Raw genomic sequence first — 20,224 nt, 5'->3', positions numbered from 1 at the left:
TGAAAGGCCACTGAAAGGTCTCCCTGGAGCCTTCTCTTCTCCTGGCTGAGCAACCCCAACTCTCTCAGCCCGGCCTCACAGCAGAGGGCTTCCAGCATTGCTCTTCTGGCCCTGCTCCAACGGGTCCCTGTCTGTGCTGAGGACTCCACAGCTGGCCCTAGCACTGCAGGGGAGGTCTCAGCAGAACAATGCAGAGGGGCAGAGTCCCCTCCCTGCCCCTGCTGCCCACACTGCTGGAGATCAGCCCAGGACAGGCTGGGGCTGGGCTGGCAGCGCTCAGTGCCAGCTCATGTCCAGCTTTGCACCCCTAAGTCAAGCCTCCTCAGGGCTGCTCTCCAGCCCTTCATCCCTCCAGCCTGTGCTGATACCAGGGGATGCCCTGACGCAGTGTCAGGATCTTGCCCTTGGCCTTGTTGGAACCACACGAGGTTCACACAGACCCAGTTCTCCAGCTTGTCCACCTCCCTCCAAATGGATTGCAACCCTCAGACATTCCACCTGCACCACAGAGCTCAGTGTCAGGTGCAGACTCACAGAGGTGCCTCCGTTCCACTGTCTCTGCCACTGATGAAGCCACTAAACAGCACTGGTCGCAGCATGTCCCACATGCTCCATGAAAACACAAGAAAAACGGCTTGGGGACTGTTTTGCGGCTCACCGAGTGTTCCACCCTAACCCTGAGACCCTCAGCAGCGCCTGTGAGCACTGAAGGAGTGACACAGACACCTCCGGTCCCGGCGGCGGGGCCCGGCAGGACTGACCCCCACTCCCCGCCTCCCTCCGCCCTCCCCGGGGCGGCTCCTGCGCGCAGCCGCCGCTGGCAGCGGCCGGCCGGGGCCAGCTGCCCCCGGGCCAGCCCATCGCCGGTGCCGGGGCAGCACCGCCTACCCGCTGTCCCGGAGGTCTGCTCCGGGACCCAGCATCTGCTCCCGGGGTTCCCCGGACCGCAGACCGGGACGGGAAGCGCAGCCCAGGCGCTGGCGTTGCGGGAGCCGCTCGGGGTCGGTCACCAGTCACGGTCCCTGCAGGGTGAGCTTTTAATCAATTCCTTTTCTTCTTCTCTAATTACAGAAGCAAAGCCTTTTCTGTGCATCACACCGGACAGATAATCTCACAGCTCTGTGGCAATGCTCCGGGCAGGCAGGCTGGGATGGTCTGAGATCCAGATTTGGATGCTCTGACATCAAAGTTGGGATGCTCTGATATCCAGGCTGGGATCCTCTGACATCCAGTTTGGGATTCCTCAACAGCCACGTTGGGATCCAGTGGCAGCTAAAGTCCACAGTCATGTGTGGCTTCTGCTTCCACCCAGAGGATTCCCCCAGAGGATTCATGTCACTTTGGGGTGATTCATGTCACTTTGGGGTGTTTCATGGAGCTGTGGAGATAATGTTGCGAGCTGAGTGGATATAAAGCCCACATCCACTGCTCTTCATGAAGAAAAGCAGAAATTTTATGCCTAGAAATACCTATTTTGTTTCCTGCTCAGTTTCAGGCTGAGATGTTCCCACTGCTTGGTTGTCACCTAACATTATGATTTCATGCTTAGTCTGGAGAGTGACATTTGCAGTGCGGCTGTTGCAGCACCAGCATAAGGTTCAACTGCTTTAAGGAAAGCTTTTAGCCAGGAATTCGTAAACCTCCTAAGAACAGTCATCTGTGAGCTTTTGCAGGGGGAAAAAATAATAAACCTTGAACTTGAAACTGGGTGACAACAGACTGCAGCTTGAGAGCAGGACATGCTGCTCGACCCAAGGTTACTCAAGCAAGCCCTTCCACAGCCCAGGAGGAGGAAAAAAGCTCCACTGCACTGTTGTGCAGCCATCTGACATGTTTTCTTTCATCATGAGCTTCCCCTCGGGGCAAAATGATTGCTCTGCCTGCGAGTAAACAAGTCACAGGGCTGCTCCTGATTTGGTTCTCAGCGTTGGAAGGGCATCACGAGAGGAAACCACGGTACAAAAAGCTGGGATGTTGCTTTATAAATATTTGTCTTGGTTTTGACAGAGGCTCTCATCAGGGAAACTGGCTCAAAGAGTTGCAATGAAGTGCCCTGGACCTCCAGAGAGCTCCAGACTTGCCTCCTTCCTGGAAAATGCCTTAGCCAGAGAGGCTAGGATGTGGAAAGTGCCTATTTTCCAGGATCTCACCCTGAAGGTAGCCTTGCCCTCTTTGGAAACCCCTAAGGAATTCTGCCGTGCTGGTCCTGCCACCTAATCCACTTGAGAGCCAAAGTCATCCCACATGGATTAAGGCTAAGGAATGGAGGGGGAGAAGGGTCAGTATTTGCCCCATCTTACATCTTACTGATGCTTGGCAGTTTGGTTGGGCTCAGGCACTTTGGGGTGGAGCAGGTAAGAGCAGACAGCCATAAAAAAAAAAAAAAGCTCAAAAAAAAAAAAAAAAAAAAAAAAAAAAAAAGCTCAACATGAGCTCTCAGTGTGCACTTGCAGCCCACAAAGCCAATCAGATCCTGGGCTGCATCAGGAGAAGTGTGGCCAGCAGGTCGAGGGAGGTGATCCTCCCCCTCTACTCAGCCCTGGTGAGACCCCACCTGGAGTACTGTGTCCAGTTCTGGAACCCCTATTACAAGAGGGATGTGGAGGTGCTGGAAGGTGTCCAGAGAAGGGCCACAAGGATGATCAGAGGGCTGGAGCACCTCTCCTGTGAGGACAGACTGAAGGAGTTGGGGATGTTCAGTCTGAAGAAGAGAAGGCTCCGAGGTGACCTAATTGTCGCCTTCCAGTATCTGAAGGGGGCCTACAGGAAGGCTGGGGAAGGACTTCTCAGGATATCAGGTAGTGCTAGGACTAGGGGGAATGGAATGAAGCTGGAGGTGGGGAGATTCAGGCTAGATGTGAGGAGCAGGTTCTTCACCATGAGAGTGGTGAAACCCTGGAATGTGTTGTCCAGGGAGGTGGTCGAGGCCCCGTCCCTGGGGGTGTTTAAGAGCAGGCTGGATGAGGCTCTGTCCAGCCTGATCTAGTGTGGGGTGTCCCTGCCCATGGCAGGGGGGTTGGAACTAGATGATCCTTGTGGTCCCTTCCAACCCTGAATGAAACTATGAAACTATGAAACTATAAATATGTCAGTAGAGTTAACTGATCTCAACCCCATCTTTGGGGCCCATCTACTCAGATGGGAGAAGAGGAAATTCACTGAGGTCTGACAGAAACCCAGCCTCATTTCTGGCTGCTAAAGTGACCTGGTCTGCTCCCATAGGAAGCTCCTACACTTGATGGCTTCTGTGTGCAATAGCAACAGGCTCAGTGGCTTCTGTGAAGTGCATCAAATCCATGGCAGAATGCACAGAGTGGCACTGGAATGACAGAGAGTGAAGCCTTTCCTCTCACCCAAATGAAGTAGGATATATTTAGGTTGGATGTCAGGAACAATTCCTTTCCTGAAAGAGTGTTCAGGCATTGGAACAGGCTGCCCAGGGAGGGACATCCCCCAAGGCACAATGTGGCTTTGCTCTTTCTTAAAGAATCATAGAATTATAAAAGCATTAAGGGTGGAAAAGACCTCTAAGATCGTCCAGTCCAGCCTTCAACCCAACACCACCATGCCCATTAAACCACATCCCAAAGTGCCATGGCCAAACGCTTCTTGACCACCTCCCGGGATGGTGACTCCACCACCGCCCTGGGCAGCCTGTTCCAATACCAGACCCTTGTAAGCATAGCTAGAGCCTGGCTGGGTGGGCAACACAAAGGAGTGCTGCAAACTGCTCCAAAATGTGCCCTTGCCCTCACTCTGTAGGCACAGCTGAGGACTTTCTCCATCTGAAGCCTCCAGCCATCCAAAACATTCATTAGAGCCCTTAGAATTCCAGCCTTCCTTTGGAGATACCTTAACAAAACCATCAAAGCACTAAGTGTGTTTTACTTCCAGCTGTCTCTTCCCCTCAGGGCATGGACATCTCTCTGTGGTGCTACAAGAAAGCAGTGCTCTGGATTGCAGAAACAAGCTCCCAGTTCCAGTTTCACCCTGAGACGTTTGCCTTAGCAACCAGCATCTTCAACCGGATACTGGCATCAGTGAAGGTAGAGACCCTCCCTCAGCTTACTCCTGCCTGTAAGGAGTAAGGAATCACTTTATACACAAAGCAGGCACCAGGTCTGTCCAACCCCCCTGAAGTCAGCAACAACTAAATCAGGCTGACCAGGGTCACATCAAGTCTCATCTTGTATGTCTCCAGGGACAGGGCCTCAACCACATCTCTGGGCAACCTGTTCCAGTATTTCACCACCTTCACTGTGAAGAACTTCCTCCTGCTGTCCAATCTAAGTCCACCCTGCTCCAGTTTCAAACCATTGTCCTTGTCCTATCCCCACAGGCCCTTCTAAACAGTCCCTCCCCAGCCTTACTGTAGGTCACCTTCAGATATTGAAATGCAGCTCTAAGGTCTCCCTGGAGCCTTCTCTTCCCTAGGCTGAACAGCCCCATCTCCCTCATCCTGTTTTCATAGGAGAGGTGCTCTGATCATAGGAGATCCCTCTGATCATCTTTGTGGCCCTCCTCTGGGCCCTCTCCAGCAGATCTATGTCTCTCTTGTGTTGGGAGCCCCATAGCTGTACAGAGCACCCAAGGTGAGGTCTCAGGAGATCAGAGCAGAGGAGCAGAATCCACTCTCTGGCCACACTGCTTTTGATGCAGCCCAGGCTGCCATTGCCCCTCTGGGCTGCAAGTGCCCATTGCCAGCTCCTGTCCAGCTTCTCATCCACCAGCACTTCCAAGTCCTTTCCTATAGGGCTGCCCCCAGTCTCTATATCCCCCAGCCTGGACTGATAATGGGGCTTGCCTCAACCTAGGTGCAGGACCTTGCACTTTGCCTTATTGAACCTCATGAAATTCTCCTCAACCCACTTCTCCAGCCTGTCCAGGTGCCTCTGAATGGCACCCATCCCATCTTTCAGCCTTATGACTTTAGGGAGCAGGCAGTGTCAGTGCTGGGGAAGGCATTAAAGCACATCCATATATAAATATCTACACAAGAACTGGAGTGTTTGATGAGGCTCCACTGATCCACAGTCCTCAGCAGAAGGGTTTGTGTGACTTGTAGTCCAGATGCTGTGCTAAGCACAAAGAACTCTTTCTCATCTGCTCTGCAGAAAAGAGAACATTTGTATTATCACATTGAACAGTTTCACTTTGAAACCACTGTCTGAACCCAAACTGGGGGTCCAGCTTTCCCTGCCTGTGAAGCCACAGCAAAAGTTCTGCATGGAACTGAACCTTGCAGCTCTCAGTTCTGGGTTAGATGAATGGTGGCATTTAGCAACAGCATGTTAATTAACAATGCTCATCTAAGAGCAATCCCATTGCTTTATAAATACTGTGCCACTGCAGGCTAAAAACTGGGGGATACCTGAATGCAAATTGCACCAAGAAGAGGATTTCTTTTGTTTGGCTTTGGATTCCTATTTCCAGCTTCCAATGAATGGAACTGAAATGAAACTTGTACATCTGTCATGGAATGACAATTATTATCCCCCCAACTCTCCCCCCTACCCCTCCCCCCCCCCAGTGTTATCTTCTTTACTCACTCTTTTCATCTTTCTCCCTTCAGGCCCAGTTAAAATATCTTCAGTGCATTGCAATTTCCTGCCTTGTCCTTGCAGCAAAAACCAGTGAAGAAGATGAGGTCTGTATGCTCTAATTTCAAACATACTAAACCCATCTCCTGCATTCAGATTGTTCATGTTTCCAGGTCTTTCAACAACTATTATGGGGACAGTTTAGCTTGTTTACCCCAAGTAGTCCTTTAGGGGTGACAATCACATGTTCAGTCTTATCTTTGGCAGATTTGTGATCTTTATGGCTGAAGGACTTGTGTTGATTTGCTTGTGTAATGAAAGGGGTTTCCCTACTCCTGCCCTCCAGGCTCTCATCAGGACAGCAGGAAAGCTTAGTCTGGGGGTTACTCAAGATGCACAGCATCTGTGTGCTGCAATTCTGTTGTGATAGCTCCTGGGAGGGTAAGGCAGGTGAGACAGAGCAGAAGTCCTTCAGAGGAGTTTGATGGCAGTCCAAACTGGTTTCTGAACCTGGTGAGGAAATGACTCAGGTCTGCACCTCAAGGCGAGCACATCAAATCAGCAACTACTCATGTGAGATCACACAGCATAACCTCTTGTGGCAGAAATGCACTGACAGACCTCTTCAGACAGCTACAAACATGAACCAAGAGCATTTCAGATGGCAGTTCTCCTCTTCCCTTCATCCTGGTTTGAAAAGGAACAGGCAAGCTAGCTGGAGTCAGACAGACCTGTCCCTGAGCAGCCTCTGCTGCAGTGAAATGCTTTTCACAGCCTTTCTCAGGGTGCATCATGCTGTGGTTATTCTTCTGTTCCTCTCTGCTAAAAAGAAGCTGAGTCAAGGACCACAGGAAGCAGGACGACCACAGAAGGTCCTGTAAAACAGGCCCACAGGAAGCCTCCTCCTTGTCAGAGGAGCAGAACTGCTAAGACTGCTAGCAGGGAACATGGCAGCATGCAGGAGGCTGATGGTGGCCCAGGAGGTCTGTGGTGAGCCAGCACCATTCTTGCCTTGGGCTGGGTTCACAGCCAGCTGCTCTGAGGAGAGCATGGACAAGCCCTCACTTGGGATGGGAGTTACCTTGGAAAGAGGTCTCCTGCATTCTGCTTAGCACCTGGGATGTGAATAACCATGTCAGATACCTTCAGAGCACAGAGAAAGACAGAGAGCAGTGGGTAGGATGTTGGCTGCTTTATTATTTTCTGTGATTTATGGTGGGTTTGTTACAGGCAATGCCATCGGTGGAGATGCTCGCAGTGCAGAGTGGCTGTAAATGCTCTCCAGCTGAGATCTTGAGAATGGAAAGAATTATACTAGATAAGCTTCACTGGGATCTTTACACAGCAACACCAATGGATTTCCTAAACATTGTAAGCACTACTTTGTTGTGGATTTACTTCTCTTTAAAGAAACAGCTCCTTATCAAATCAGACTAGAAAACACAGATGCGCACACACACACACACACACACACCCGACACACACACATCCTTCCCAAACAGCCTCTTCTAACCTATCTGCAATTTACAGAATCTTACAGGAACTTCTTTTTAAACTGACTTTTAAAATGTTCTACTATTGAAAACCAGTCATTTTGCTCAAAAATAAGAAGAATTTACTCCCATCTTCAGAGAACTGAAGCGGACATTAAAAAGAGTCCCATACAGCACGACTCTACGCAGCTGAGTTCCAAACAGCCCTGCCCAAACATCCTCTTCCAACCCATATGCACATTAAAGACTCTTACAGTGGCCAATTTAATTCATTTTGAATTCTTTCTACTATTTAAATCCTTTGGGTTTGCTCAAAACCAAACTGTGCTCCCAACTTTAGAGAACTAAAGTGGACATGCAAAAGATTCCCATACTGCACAACTCTATGCAGTTGAATTCCAAACAACCTCTTCCAACCATCCTCATTTTAACGAATCATACAGTGGTCAATTTAGTTTGTTTTTAATTCTCTCTCCTATTTAAATCCTTTGGTTTTGCTCAAAACCAAAATGTGCTCCCAACTTTAGAGAACTAAAGTGGACATGCAAAAGATTCTCATACTGCACAACTCTATGCAGCTGAGTTCCAAACAACCTCTTCCAACCCATCGTCACTTTAAAGACTCTTTCAGTGGTCAATTTAATTAATTCTTAATTCTTTCTACTATTTAAATCCTTTGGGTTTGCTCAAAACCAAACTGTGCTCCCATCTTTAGAGAACTAAAGTGGACATGCAAAAAGAGTCCCATACTGCACAACTCTATGCAGTTGAGTTCCAAACAACCTCTTCCAACCATCCTCACTTTAAGGAATCTTACAGTGGTCAATTTAGTTTGTTTTTTATTCTTTCTGCTATTTAAATCCTTTGGTTTTGCTCAAAACCAAACTGTGCTCCCAACTTTAGAGAACTACAGTGGACATGCAAAAAGAGTCCCATACTGCACAACTCTATGCAGCTGAGTTCCAAACAACCTCTTCCAACCCATCTGCACTTTAAAGGATCTTACAGTGATTGCTTTGTAAATGGATTTTTAACATCTTCTACTATTTAAAACCTTTCATCCTACTCACAAATAGAAAAGCATTTCCTCCCCATTTTCAGAGGAGAGCTAAAGTGGCCATTAAAAAGATTCCCATACTGCACAACTCTGTGCAGCTGAGTTCCAACCAACCTCTTCCAACCCACCTGCACTTGAAAGGATCTTGCAGTGATTGCCTTGTAAATGGACTTTTAACACTTTCTACTATTTAAAACCTTTCATCTTGCTCAAAAATAAAGAGAATTTACTCCCCCTGTTCAGGGGAAACCAAAAATGGACATCAAAAAGATTCCCCTAACTCACCACTCTGTGTTGCTTTTATTGAAATACACACTTGCAAAAATATTTCTACCTATCTCCAGTCTATGAATACTGTACAGAGAAAGCTGTCAGAGTTTTGCTACATTTCACACACACACAGCTTTAGTTGGTTTAGTGGTTTTGATTCTTAAACCATTTTCCTTCTCGTCCTGCTGATTGTTCCTCCTCGCTTTAGACAACCCTGACCTGGCACTTAGTTCAGAGAATCACAGGGTTGTCAGGGCTGGAAGGGACCTCAAGGATCATCTAATTCCAACCCCCCCCCCCCCCCTGCCATGGGCAGGGACACCTCATGTTGTGGTTGCTAAATAATACTTGATAGAAATGATTTGAATTTGTCTTCAAGAAACGACCATGTGCTAGTAAGGCAAAAAATCAGGTGGTACAAATCCATCCTGGGATCCCTTTGTTTGTTTGAATGTTATGTGCAATTTCGCCATCTTAGGCTGCTGATTGTGAAAACTGCCTGGCTTAGGTGCTTGTTTCCTCAGGAAATTCAGAGTGCAGTCATGACTCCTGGTTTCACTCTACTCATATCTGCTGGCCTGAATCGATTTCTCCTGGACAGCAAGCTGGGTGATGTAGAAACTGCAGAAGTTGTTAGGAAACACAGACCTTGTACATTCATAAGCTCAAAAAATAAACCCCAACCCAAGCCCAAACCACTCCCCCAGCCCCAAAATCCAGTTCAGTGGCTGGCAAGTACAAACACAAAACACAAAATAAAAGGGGAGAAAGGGAGGAAACCTTTTAGGTCTCCTGAGAGGAGATGAAATGAAGTCTGTACTTCTGGTTGGGGACATAGGGAAACATACAAAGTTCACTGACCTCTGCTTCTTTTTATATATATATTTATATTTTTATATATATATATATATATATACTTTATCTTCTCTCCAGTTCCATGCCATGATGATGTCCAACTGGCCCCATCTACTGCAAGGGCTGCCTCAGAGGAATCCTTCTCGCCACGTCGCGTTCTTGACCAAACAGCTACAGCACTGTATGGCCTGCCACCAACTAGTGCAGTTTAAGGGCTCCACACTGGCTTTGGTGATCATCACCTTAGAGCTGGAGAGGCAGACTCCTGGCTGGCTTGCTGTTATTACTGATCTGCTAAAGAAAGCACAGGTAGGGATCAACAGGGCCTTGGGTCACGAGGGCTGAGGCCAGGACACCGAGGCGTTAAGGAAGCACATGTCTGGTTACAACCAACACTGCACTTCAGCAGCCTGCTGAGGAGCAGCTGCCCAGGTTCTGCCTCAGAGCAGACCTTGCTACTGCTAAAGTGAGGGAATAAACCTGCAGTGAAGGGCTGGCACTGGGAAGAGGATTGGCACTGGGAAGAGGATTGGCACTGGGAAGAGGGCTGCGACTGGGAAGAGGGCTGCGACTGGGAAGAGGGCTGTGACTGGGAAGAGGATTGGCACTGGGAAGAGGATTGGCACTGGGAAGAGGGCTGGCACTGGGAAGAGGGCTGGCACTGGGAAGAGGGCTGCCACTGGGAAGAGGATTGGCACTGGAAAGAGGGCTGCCACTGGGAAGAGGATTGGCACTGGGAAGAGGGCTGGCACTGGGAAGAGGACTGGCACTGGGAAGAGGATTGGCACTGGGAAGAGGGCTGGCACTGGGAAGAGGGCTGGCACTGGGAAGAGGGCTGGGAAGAGGGCTGCCACTGGGAAGAGGATTGGCACTGGGAAGAGGGCTGGCACTGGGAAGAGGGTTGCAACTGGAAAGAGGATTGGCATTGGGAAGAGGGCTGTGACTGGGAAGAGGGCTGTGACTGGGAAGAGGGCTGGCACTGGGAAGAGGGCTGGCACTGGGAAGAGGGCCCTCTCTTTGGCAGGGAAATGAGGTTTCCAAATTGATTTGGTTATGGTTTGGGTTGGCAGGGACCTTAAAGATCATCCAGTTCCAACCCCCCTGCCATGGTCATGGATACCTTCCACTAACCCAGGCTGCTCAAGGCTTCATCCAACCTGACCTTGAACAGCTCTAGGGAAGGGGCAGCCATGACATCCCTGGGCAATCTGTTCCAGTGTCTCCCCACCCTCACCCCAAATTATTTCTTCCTAATCTCCAGTCTAAACCTACCCTGCTTGGCCACAGATAGACCCCTGCTTCCTCAGCAAGGAGAGATTCTACCTGGTCTAGTAAGAGGTGTCCCTGCCCATGGCAGGAGGGTTGGAATTAAAGGATCTTTAAGGTCCCTTCCAACTCAAGCCATTCCCTGAGTCCTGATACAATCCCATGATGGGAGTGTCTGAGAGCACCTTTAAAACCTGCTTGCTGCAGCTCCAGCCTCCTACTGGACACCTATGGTTTTTAATATCTAATCAGTTTGGTTTCTGATGATCCACCAAGCTCTGCTGGACTTTTAAATCGTGAAACACATGCTCTTCAAGAGAACACACCTAGAAGGCTGAAGACCCAAGCTGCCACCTTACCATCAACCCATTTTGTGGTCTTGAATCTGTCTGAAATAGCCTCACCTCCTGCTGTCCCTCCTACTTGTTGCCACCTCCTAAATGTTCACAAAGGACAGGGATCTACTAGAGTGTGTCCAACAGAGGCTACAAGGATGATGAAGGGACTGGAACATCTGCTGAGGAGAGGCTGAGAGACCTGGGGCTGTTCAGCTTGGAGAAGAGCAGCCTGAGAGGGGATCTGATCAATATTTACCACTATCTGTAAAATATCTAAGGGTGGGGGCAAGAAGAAGGGGCCAGGCTCTTTTCAGTGGTGTCCTATGATAGGGGGAGGGCTAATGGTCACAAACAGGAACCCAGGAGGTTCTACCTCAACATGAAGAAAAACTTCTTTCTGTGAGGGTGCTGGAGCCCTGGAGCAGGCTGCCCAGAGAGGTTGTGGAGTCTCCTTCTAAGGAAACTTCCAAAGCCTGCCTGGATGCATTCCTGTGTGACCTGCCCCAGGTGATCCTGCTTTGGCAGGGGGGTTGGACTTGACCTTCAGAGGTCCCTTCCAACCCCTACCATTCTGTGGTTCTATGAGTGCTCACCCACCTTCTGTGTGGCAGTTCAGGAGCTCCTTACATCCAGGCCAACACATATTGCTGGCACATCTACTGAGGCATCCAGTACAGCCTGTCCCTGCCCTCCCCCTAATGACACTTACAGGAGCAGTGGCCAGAAGTGAGAGCAACTTACCATGAACTGAGCAAGCTCTGCACCTTCCCTTGCAGGTGGACAGCACTGAATTCATCTACTGCAAGGAGCTGGTGGCCCAGGAGCTAACGTGCATGCAGCCAGCCAACGCTGTTTACATTTTCTACCCCCTCAGCCAAGGCACCCAGGGCCACCCCAAGCCAGGGCCACCCCACCCCAACCCTTCTGGAGCGAGGGATTCCCTCCAGGGGAGGTGGAGGCTCACTGTTACCCAGGCAGCTTTAGCACCTTTCACTCCCCGTCCAGCCCCCGTTCCTGGTGCCCTCATGGAGATGGAGGAATTCTACGATGGGTTCAGACGCCTCTGCAGTGAGGAGGGGGCAGGGGGTGCTGGGAGGGTGAGCACAGGGGGATCATGCCCTCAGCTGAGGGCTGGAGAAGGCAGCTCCCCTTGTCCTCCTTTACAGCCACCTGAGAGAGGCTAGGAAACTCGTGGGCATGGAACAGCCAAGAGAAAAGAGCAGAAGTGCTGCTGTGTTTTCAGGGGATCATGACAAAACCTTTCCATTTTTGATGGCCTTCCTCAGCAGCCTCTGCTACCCCCTCCCCCCCAATCCCCCACCCCCAGTTTTGAACACCACAGAGAGCTGGGAAGAGGAGGGGCTTGGTCACAACCCTCCACCTCAGGGATCAAGTTGGCAGAAGGACACAAAATGCACCAGAAAGGACCAAATGTCTGGAGAGTTTATGTTTTCAGTAGCTGTGATGGAGTGGGACAGTCTCTCACCAGCCCACTCTAGTCTCCTACTAGAGCTGATCTGAATTGCCCCATGGGAGAGGGGGCAGGAGCTGCTTTTGGGGAAGGGGGAGCTCTGGCAGAGCAGCTCTCAGGTGGAGCCAAGGGTTTGATTTCATAGGAAGAAGACTGAGAATCAAGCCTCCACTTAAAGCCTTAACCTAGAATCCAGGGGTCTAAGGTCTGTGCTCCTCCCTGGTTAAGCCATTAAAGACCCAATCCCAGTTCCTACAAGCTGGGGAATCTTTGTCTGCCATCAGCATGGCCTTGGACCCTCACCAACCAGCATTTGCCATCCTGGGGGAGTTCACTTACTGTCTCTTACCAGGCTAGACAATGCAAAATGCCTTTAATTGATTCCCCCCCACCACATCAGTTGTTATTAACTGCTCAGCCTCACAGCAAAGCAGTTCTCCAAGCTACAAAGCTCAGCCTAAATCTCTGGTGCACTTTTAAAAGCCAGACTTGCTAAGTCTCTTAACATCAGTGTGTCCTTAGGGGGGTGGCCAGGCTTGTAGGTGATTTTTACCCCAGTCTGAGGGCACCATCCAGACAGCAGATGAGTAACACCACCACACCTGCAGGTCCTGTCACAGGACAGGGAAGAGTTTCACAGGCTCAGCACTGAGCAGGTGTCACATAGTGACCTGGGACAAATAAATTGGGCACAGGGATGAGACAGGAGCAAGGAGACCCCTGTAACAGTGCAGGAAGAAAGTTTCTGGCCACCTTCCCCCATGCTCACCACCTTACCTTGTAGGAGGGGAATCCCTGAACAGAGAGCTGTGCAGGACTGGTGTCCTGAGCAGCTCTGTCAACAGCAAATGCTCCTGAAGTGTTGCACTGGCACTGAGAACAGTGAGCTCTGTGTGCCACACTTTCATCTCTCAAACACAGAGAAAGCTGTGCCCAGATGCTCCAGAAAGAAACACTGAGTGTCAGAGACCCAGAGAAGTGACACCTGTGAGCATATGGGACCTGAACCAGCAGTTAAGCCAAAAGAGGTCCCATAGGGCAAGTGCCACACGCTGTGACTGCTGTGCTGCACCCACCCTCAGACCAGAGGAGGTTCATGAGGTGCCCACACAGCCAGGGGTCAGGAAGGAGCATGCTTGGGGTGTGGTACTTGTTCCTCCTGCCTGGGTACCACAGGCATGGCTCTTCATGCCGTGGAAAGGCTCTGCCCAGCACTGCACCTTCCTTTTGCAGCACACTGGGACCTGCCAGCCTGACTTCCTGAGGGAGGCAAGTTGTCTTTTGTAGCTTTCATTAATAAAATGCAAGCTGAGTCTCTGTGTTCAGTGTGCTCTCTGAGGCCAGCCCAAAGCTGATGCCCACAGAGCTCCTTGCAGGAAGCTGGGGAGGGTGGCTGCTTCTTTCCTCTCATCCCTTTGCTTCTGTTTTTCCTCCCTCCTATCTCTTTGCTTCTGCTTTCCTTCCCATCCCTTTCCTTCTGCTTTTGCCTCCTATCCCTTTGATTCTACTTCTTTCCTCCCATCCCTTTGCTTCTGCTTTCCCTACCTCCTATCCTTTTACTTCTGCTTTTCCTCCCTCCTATCCCTTTGCTTCTGCTTTTCCTCCATCCTATCCCTTTGCTTCTGCTTTTCTTCCCATCCCTTTCCTTCTGTTTTTCCTCCTATCCCTTTCCTTCTGCCTCCTATCCCTTTGATTCTACTTCTTTCCTCCCATCCCCTGGCTTCTGCTTTCCTCCCCATCCCTTGTCTTCTGCTTCTCTCCCATCCCTTTGTCCCACTTCAAGCATTTCCTCCAGCTGTGTTAACCAGTAGAACCCAGCAGAAAAATTCTACACAGTGATTACCACACTTCACACCACAACAACTACAGCTCATGGCTTTTCCCCCCAGCTTTGAGCCTCTCTACAGAGTTTCTTGATGGATGACACCTCAAAGCCCATGCCTGGAGCTGCTTTTCCAAGCCTCTGCAGATCATCTGATCTCTAAAGCACACATTAACAGGGGGCTGACTATAAAAGATGAAGCCAGTGCTGATGAAAGGCTCACCAAGGTCTTGTGCTCCCATGCTGGGAACAGTGAACCGGGAGCCTGGTGCCCCAGGCTGTACTGCTGCTCCCCTCTGGCAGCACAGGTCCCTCCAGTGCTGAAGTGATGATAAAAGGATCCAGCACACTGGTGGCTGGGCCTCAGCAGGTTCAAAGTGCCACTTACCTTTGTGTTCCCAGCACCATCGTTAAGAACAGAGCCTCCTGCTCTCAAGAGCAGGCTGCAAGCCACAGGGAGAAGCTGCTGGTGCAGCAGGACCATTCTGGGATGGAAAGAGCACTGATAAGAGGTGCACAAACCCTCTCCTTACTGCAGACCAGAGTCTGAGGCTGTTAATAGAGGACAAGATTGGAACCAAGGCAGGCATGAGGAAACAGCCTCAGGTTGTGCCAGGGAAGGTTCGAGTCGGACTTGAGGAACAATTTCTTCCCCCACAAGGGTTGTGTCAAGGCCTGGATCAGGCTGCCCAGGGCAGTGGTGGAGTCTACATCCCTGGGGGAGTTTCAAAGCTGTTGCAGATGCTGAGGGCCATGGTTTAGTGGTGCCCTGGCAGTGCTGGGTTAATGGTTGGACTGCATGATCTCAAAGGTCTCTTCCAACCCAAACAATTCCATGATTCCAGTACCTTTCCCTAACTGCCTGGACAGGGGATGAACAAGAAGCTGAACACAGCACACAGCCAGGGACAGCAGTGACAGGAACAATTAGTTTGGGTTTCAGAGATCACAGAATCACAGAATGGTGAAGGTTGGAAGGGACCTCTGGAGAGCATCCAGGTCAAGCCCCTTACCAAGGCAAGGTCACCTGGAGAAGGCCACACAAAGCACCTCCATGTGGGTTTGGAGTGATGACCATCTCCCTGCTGTCCCTGCCTCCTTGGATTGTGTGCTACATGCTACAGACACAAGTTCATCCCACCTGCAGCTCAGCTCCCCTCTGCATCCTGTAAGCATTTTGCTGCACAGCAGTTACTGGTGAGAACGTGCCAGATGCAGCTGGCACAGATCTGATCAGCTCAGGGCTGCTTTTCTGAGGATGCTAGTCTGGGGAATGTTCAGTCCCTGCAGGCCTCCAGAGAACACTCACAGAGCATCTTCAAAGAGCTCTTACAGCAGGGAAAGCTGCTGCCCCCCTCTCCCTGGGCAGCAGCATCCCACAGCTCCCGTGCCAGGCTCCAGCCCTTGGGTGGGTTTGTGTTGGCAGGGGCAGGATCCCTTCCCTGCAGGGATCTCAGCCTGGGGGAAGCAAACCTCTCAACCCCAGGCTCCTTTTGCTGTTGCCTTACTTCAGGCCAGATTTCCATGGGCCTGAAGCTGACACAAAGGAAGCATTTGCAGTCCCCTGGGAGAAGGATCCATGGAATTGTTTGGTCCTTCAAGATGCTTCCTGGCAGCCTCTGCTGCTCAGGTTCTGAAGCAGAACCAGAACACAAACCAAACTCCTTTTAATCACCTACAGAAAGAGCAAAGCAATTTGGAGTCACCCCCACACCCCCCCCCCAGCTCCTGCTACATCTCCTGTTCATAAAGCAGCCCCAAAATGAAGGTGCCACAGCTAAAGCAAGTCCCCCAGGAGCTGTCACACACAGGCATGAAGCTGCCTCACTGCAGACCAGCAGGCACCAGTGAACTCCTGCTTATGGGAGAGGGTGTGATGACCTAGAAGAGTTCATTGACACAGCTCCACAAAACTCCTGTGGTCAGAGAATTGACCAAGACAGAAGAACACAGCAGAGGGAGGACTAATCCCAGAGCTCTTTTACCACATTGCAGGTTTCTGATGGGAGTTTTCTGGTATGGCAAATAAATGCTTAACAGGGACCAGCACTGGGAACAGAGGAGGACCTTTCAGAGCAGCCTGCAGGTACCCAGTGCCTCCAGACATACCTCAAACCTTTAAAGCTCATCTGTGGGATGACCTCTATGTGTTGTGGGGTTGTTTCTTGCTAATCAGCTGTAGTGGTTTTGACTCACTCTGACCAGCACTCACAGCTCAGCTCTTTGGGCACTGCAGGGATGTGCCCTTAGAGCAGCTTCTGCCTTAACTCCTGGCAGGGCCCAGCAGCTCCCTCTCATTTCTTCCTCAGCAAGGAATGCAACTTGAGTCCCACTGCTGCCTAAACTACAGACATGGCAAACAGGACTTTATCAAATCTGAGCAATTTGGAGGGGAGAAAAGAAGAAGTTTTCATTCCCAGTTCAGCTCTCCTGCCAACTGGATGAAAGGTTTGCCAAGGGAGTCACACAGGTTTGCCTCAACAGAGAGCACAGGCAAGTCTGGAACTCACCATCAACAGCAGCACCAAAAGCTGTTCCGTTGCTCAGCTCAGCCTGATGGTCACAACATGAAGTGACAGAGTTGTGCTAAGGACAATTCCAGCTCTGACTCCATGGCTGCTGAGGGACAGCCTGGGCAGACCTGCTTCTCACCTGGCCCCACTTGGGGCCTCGGCCCTGCTTGCTGTGGGATGAGCACACTTGGCATGAGGCTAGTCCCTGCTGCCTGCATGTGGCAGGAGTCTCCAGAACCTCCCTGTGTGCCCAGTTTAGTTCTCCTCAGGCCACACACCTGTTACTTATTGAGATTTACCTCCAAGTTTCAGTTTGTGCCAAGGGCATCCAGAGGTTTTGGAGACTGTGACATCCAACACACCTCACAGACAGGTTTTGGTGACTCTGTCACATCCAACACACCTCAGGGGCAGGTTTTGGAGATCATGACATCCAACATACCTCAGGGACAGGAGCTCAGTGCCTCCACCTCACCCTCTTCACCTCCCCAAGCTCTTAGGTGGTGATGGAGACCCAGCTGGCTTGGTGGGAGCCTCCTTGAGCTGCTGTCACGCCCCCTACACTTCATGGCCAGGTCTTGTCCTGCTCTGGTCACAGCACCCAGCACAAAGCAGGTGTCCAAGGTGCAAAAGGTGCAAGCTGCCTTCAGACCTCCTGCCTGGGTTTATGCTGGTCCTACAGCCTCAGGAGAAACAGCAGGCTGGAGAAGGGGATGGATGGACCTATGTGCATGTGGGAGCACATGGGGGACATCACAGTTTAAAACACAGAGACAGAAGGCAAACAGGGGGAACCTGGAGGAACAGTGAGGGCTGTGGATTGGGCCACAGCACTCTGGTGTCCCAGTGCCTCCAGCTGGTGCACAAAGCATGGCTTTTAACAGCTGTTTGTTAAACAAGTCAGTTCTGGTTTTATTAAACCCAACTTTGGTACAAGCAGCTCATTCCTGAGAGTCATTTACAAGCTTGTTTGAAAAACCAAGAGCAACTGGGACCTCTCCTTGCTCCTGTGTGAGGTGAGTCTGGGGCACAGACATCACACTTGGAAGTTTTCCCCCTTTTTTGTTTGGTTGCTTGTTCAACCCAAAGGGGTTGTGCAAGGGGCAGTCAGCCTGTTCCAAAGGCAGAACTCACCCCCAGGAAGGGAGTCTCCAGCTTTCAAGTGTTTCCCTTAGGTTAACAGTGAACATTTAGTTGTCCTTTAAAACGGTTCCAATCTCACCCAGAGCCCAGCAGCCTGGCCAGGCAGGGTTACCCGTGCCCCAAGCAGGGGGTGGGGAGGTGGGCAGGGGGCTCTGGGGAAGGGGTTAAGTGGTGAGGCAGAAGGTGTAACTCATGGAAGCCTCAAGGAGTGAAGGGTGTGGGGGGGTTCAGGTTAGCACACCTGTAAGGCTATGGGGAAAAAGCTCCACGAGAGAGTTACTGCTGAGAAAGGTGAGAGGGTGCAGCTGGATGTTAGGAGGCTCTCCAGTTCCATCCCAGCCCAGGCAGAGGAGAGGAGACTCAGAGCAGCAGCTCAAGCAGCAAGCTGAGCCCCCCCACCTCGCACCAACCTAGCTCTGCCCCTCCTCCGCCTGGGGGCTGGCTCAGCGCTACCTGCCCTCACCCAGAGGTTAGTGCTTGGCTTTAGTGGCAGCAGCCCTTCATTAGCTGTTTAGCTCTTGGCAAGGACCTCAGGGGGCAACTTTTATCGAGAAACCTGATCAAGGCAACTCCTGGCAGCCACAAGGCACGGTGCACTTCCCAGTCCTTGCTACACCACCTCTTCTGTGCACCACCTTGCCAGCTTAAAGGTGAAAGCACCCATTAATTTCTTCTGCATGAGGTGGGTTGGCCTTAATAAATCTTCTAATTAACAAATCTTCCTGATGTTATGGAGCACGCAGTGGGAAGACTAAAGAAGCTACAGAAAGAACAAAAGAGAACCAGGGTTTCAGTTAATTGACATGAATTCAAGACAGCATGAAAGGTCAAAGGGCAGCTCTCGTGGGGCTGGGGAGAGTTTGGGTTTTAAACCACCCAGAGTGGAGAAGCTCTCATGGCTGCCAAGATTTCACCTGGAACTGGTAATCAGAGACCTGACTTAAAGCTTTAACGAGGAAAGATGGCTGCAGTCACCTGCTGCAGAGACAGAGGCTGGGCAGAGAGGTGGAGCCATCTCCAGCCCAGCCAGGACCACAGGCACAGCCCAAGCTGGCTCTCCCCACCAGCACAGCCACCAGATTTGCACTGTCTTCATCTCCCAGGCTCCATCTCTCCCCCAGCTTCAGCCCAGGACAAGATGAGGGTAGGTCTGGGTTGTGTCCTGAATGGAAAGCAGCAGCATGTCCTAGGGCCTCAGCCACCAGGGCTCAGCTCTGGAGGTATAAAATGTGACCAGTAACTCCCTTGCTGCTGACCTGCTCTTACAACCAGGTTTTGTGCTTCTCTCTCTCTTGCAAGCATCTCTCTAGGAGCTTGGCAGAAACATTAATGGTCTTAACATTGCTCCTGTGTAAAAGTATTTGCTAACATGATGTCTGGAAGCACCAGCTGGGTCCTCTTTAACATCACAGCAGTGGAGCTGTAGCATAAAATCCCAGACTGCTTTGGTGGGAAGGGACCTTTAAAGCTCATCTGGGCCAACCCCCTGAAACTAGAGCAGGTTGCTCAGAGCCTCAACCAACCTCACCTGGAATAGTTCCAGGGATGGGGCATCTCCCACCTCTCTGGGCAACCTGGGACAGGCTCTCACCACCATCAGCAGGAAACATTTTTCCCTTCTTCCACTCTGAGTCTCCCTCTTTCAGTTCAAACCATCACCCCTTGTCCTGTCACAACAGGCCCTGTTCAAAAGCCTGTCCTCAGCTTTCTGATCAGCCCCTGAAGCACTGAAAGGCCACCAGAAGGTCTCCCTGGAGCCTTCTCTTCTCCAGGCTGAACAACCTCTCTGAGCCTGGCCTCACAGCAGAGGGCTTCCAGCCCTGGCAGCATTGCTGTGGCCTCCTCTGGCTTCAGGGGCAGCTGTGCTCTTCTTCTGGCCTTCATCTGTGGCTGTGATGGGCTTCTCCAGAAGAGCACAGCTTTGGAAGTGCCATTAGCAAACCACAGAAGCAGAGAATTGTTTTGGTAGGAAAAGTGCTTTGAGAGTGACTTCAGCCATTCTCTAACTCTACCAAGCCTGGGGCCAAACCATGGCCCTCAGCAGCACAGACCTGCAGCCCTGAAATGCCTCCAAGGATAGAGATTCAATCACCTCCCTGGGCAGCCTGCTCCTGCCTTGGAGAGCCCTTTCAGTGAAAAATTTTCTCCTAATGTCCAACCTCAATCTCCTCTGGTGCAATGTGAGGCCATCTCCTCTTGCCCTGCTGTTCATTCCTTGGGAGAAGAGACCAGTCCCCACCTGGCTCCAATCTCCTTTCAGAGAGTTGTAGAGAGCAATGAGGTCTTCCCTTCAGCCTCCTCTTCTCCAGGCTGAACAACCCCAGTGCCCTCAGCTGCTCCTCACCGGCCCTGTTCTCCAGACCCCACCCTGTATCACCCTCCACCTCTGCCCCCTTTTCACCCTACCCTTCAATCACCTCTTTGGGCATCACTACAACAGTGAGGCTACTGGTAAA

General features: G+C 51.0%; 2 protein-coding genes across 5 annotated transcripts in view; one reads left to right on the top strand and one right to left on the bottom strand.

The window, feature by feature from the left end:
* Nucleotides 1-869: 869 nt before the first annotated feature.
* On the top strand, nucleotides 870-5,828 carry CCNI2 (cyclin I family member 2). Its single transcript, XM_068148444.1, has 5 exons — nucleotides 870-1,029; nucleotides 2,008-2,157; nucleotides 3,912-4,046; nucleotides 5,573-5,647; nucleotides 5,808-5,828. The coding sequence occupies exons 2-5, from the start codon at nucleotides 2,044-2,046 to the stop codon at nucleotides 5,826-5,828; spliced, it is 345 nt and encodes a 114-aa protein (XP_068004545.1). The 5' UTR covers nucleotides 870-1,029; nucleotides 2,008-2,043.
* An 889-nt stretch (nucleotides 5,829-6,717) lies between these two features.
* The window catches only part of SEPTIN8 (septin 8), a 63,978-nt gene continuing 50,471 nt past the window's right edge, over nucleotides 6,718-20,224 (bottom strand). For 2 of the 4 annotated variants that reach the window (XM_068157920.1, XM_068157911.1), the window contains one exon: nucleotides 6,718-9,509. In XM_068157920.1, the coding sequence (XP_068014021.1) occupies nucleotides 9,344-9,509 (166 nt within the window). In that variant the 3' untranslated portion in view covers nucleotides 6,718-9,343. Of the gene's footprint in view, nucleotides 9,510-17,526; nucleotides 18,529-20,224 lie in introns of those variants that run through there. The other 2 variants (XM_068157906.1, XM_068157929.1) reach the window with 2 other exon arrangements.

The sequence above is a fragment of the Melanerpes formicivorus genome, unplaced genomic scaffold (genome assembly GCF_026170545.1).
Source record: "Melanerpes formicivorus ecotype bairdi unplaced genomic scaffold, bMelFor1.0.p_v2 SCAF_2, whole genome shotgun sequence".
Lineage (NCBI taxonomy): Eukaryota > Metazoa > Chordata > Aves > Piciformes > Picidae > Melanerpes > Melanerpes formicivorus.
The sequence above is the reverse complement of the archived record's forward strand: the minus strand, read 5'-3'. Positions and strand labels throughout refer to the sequence as shown.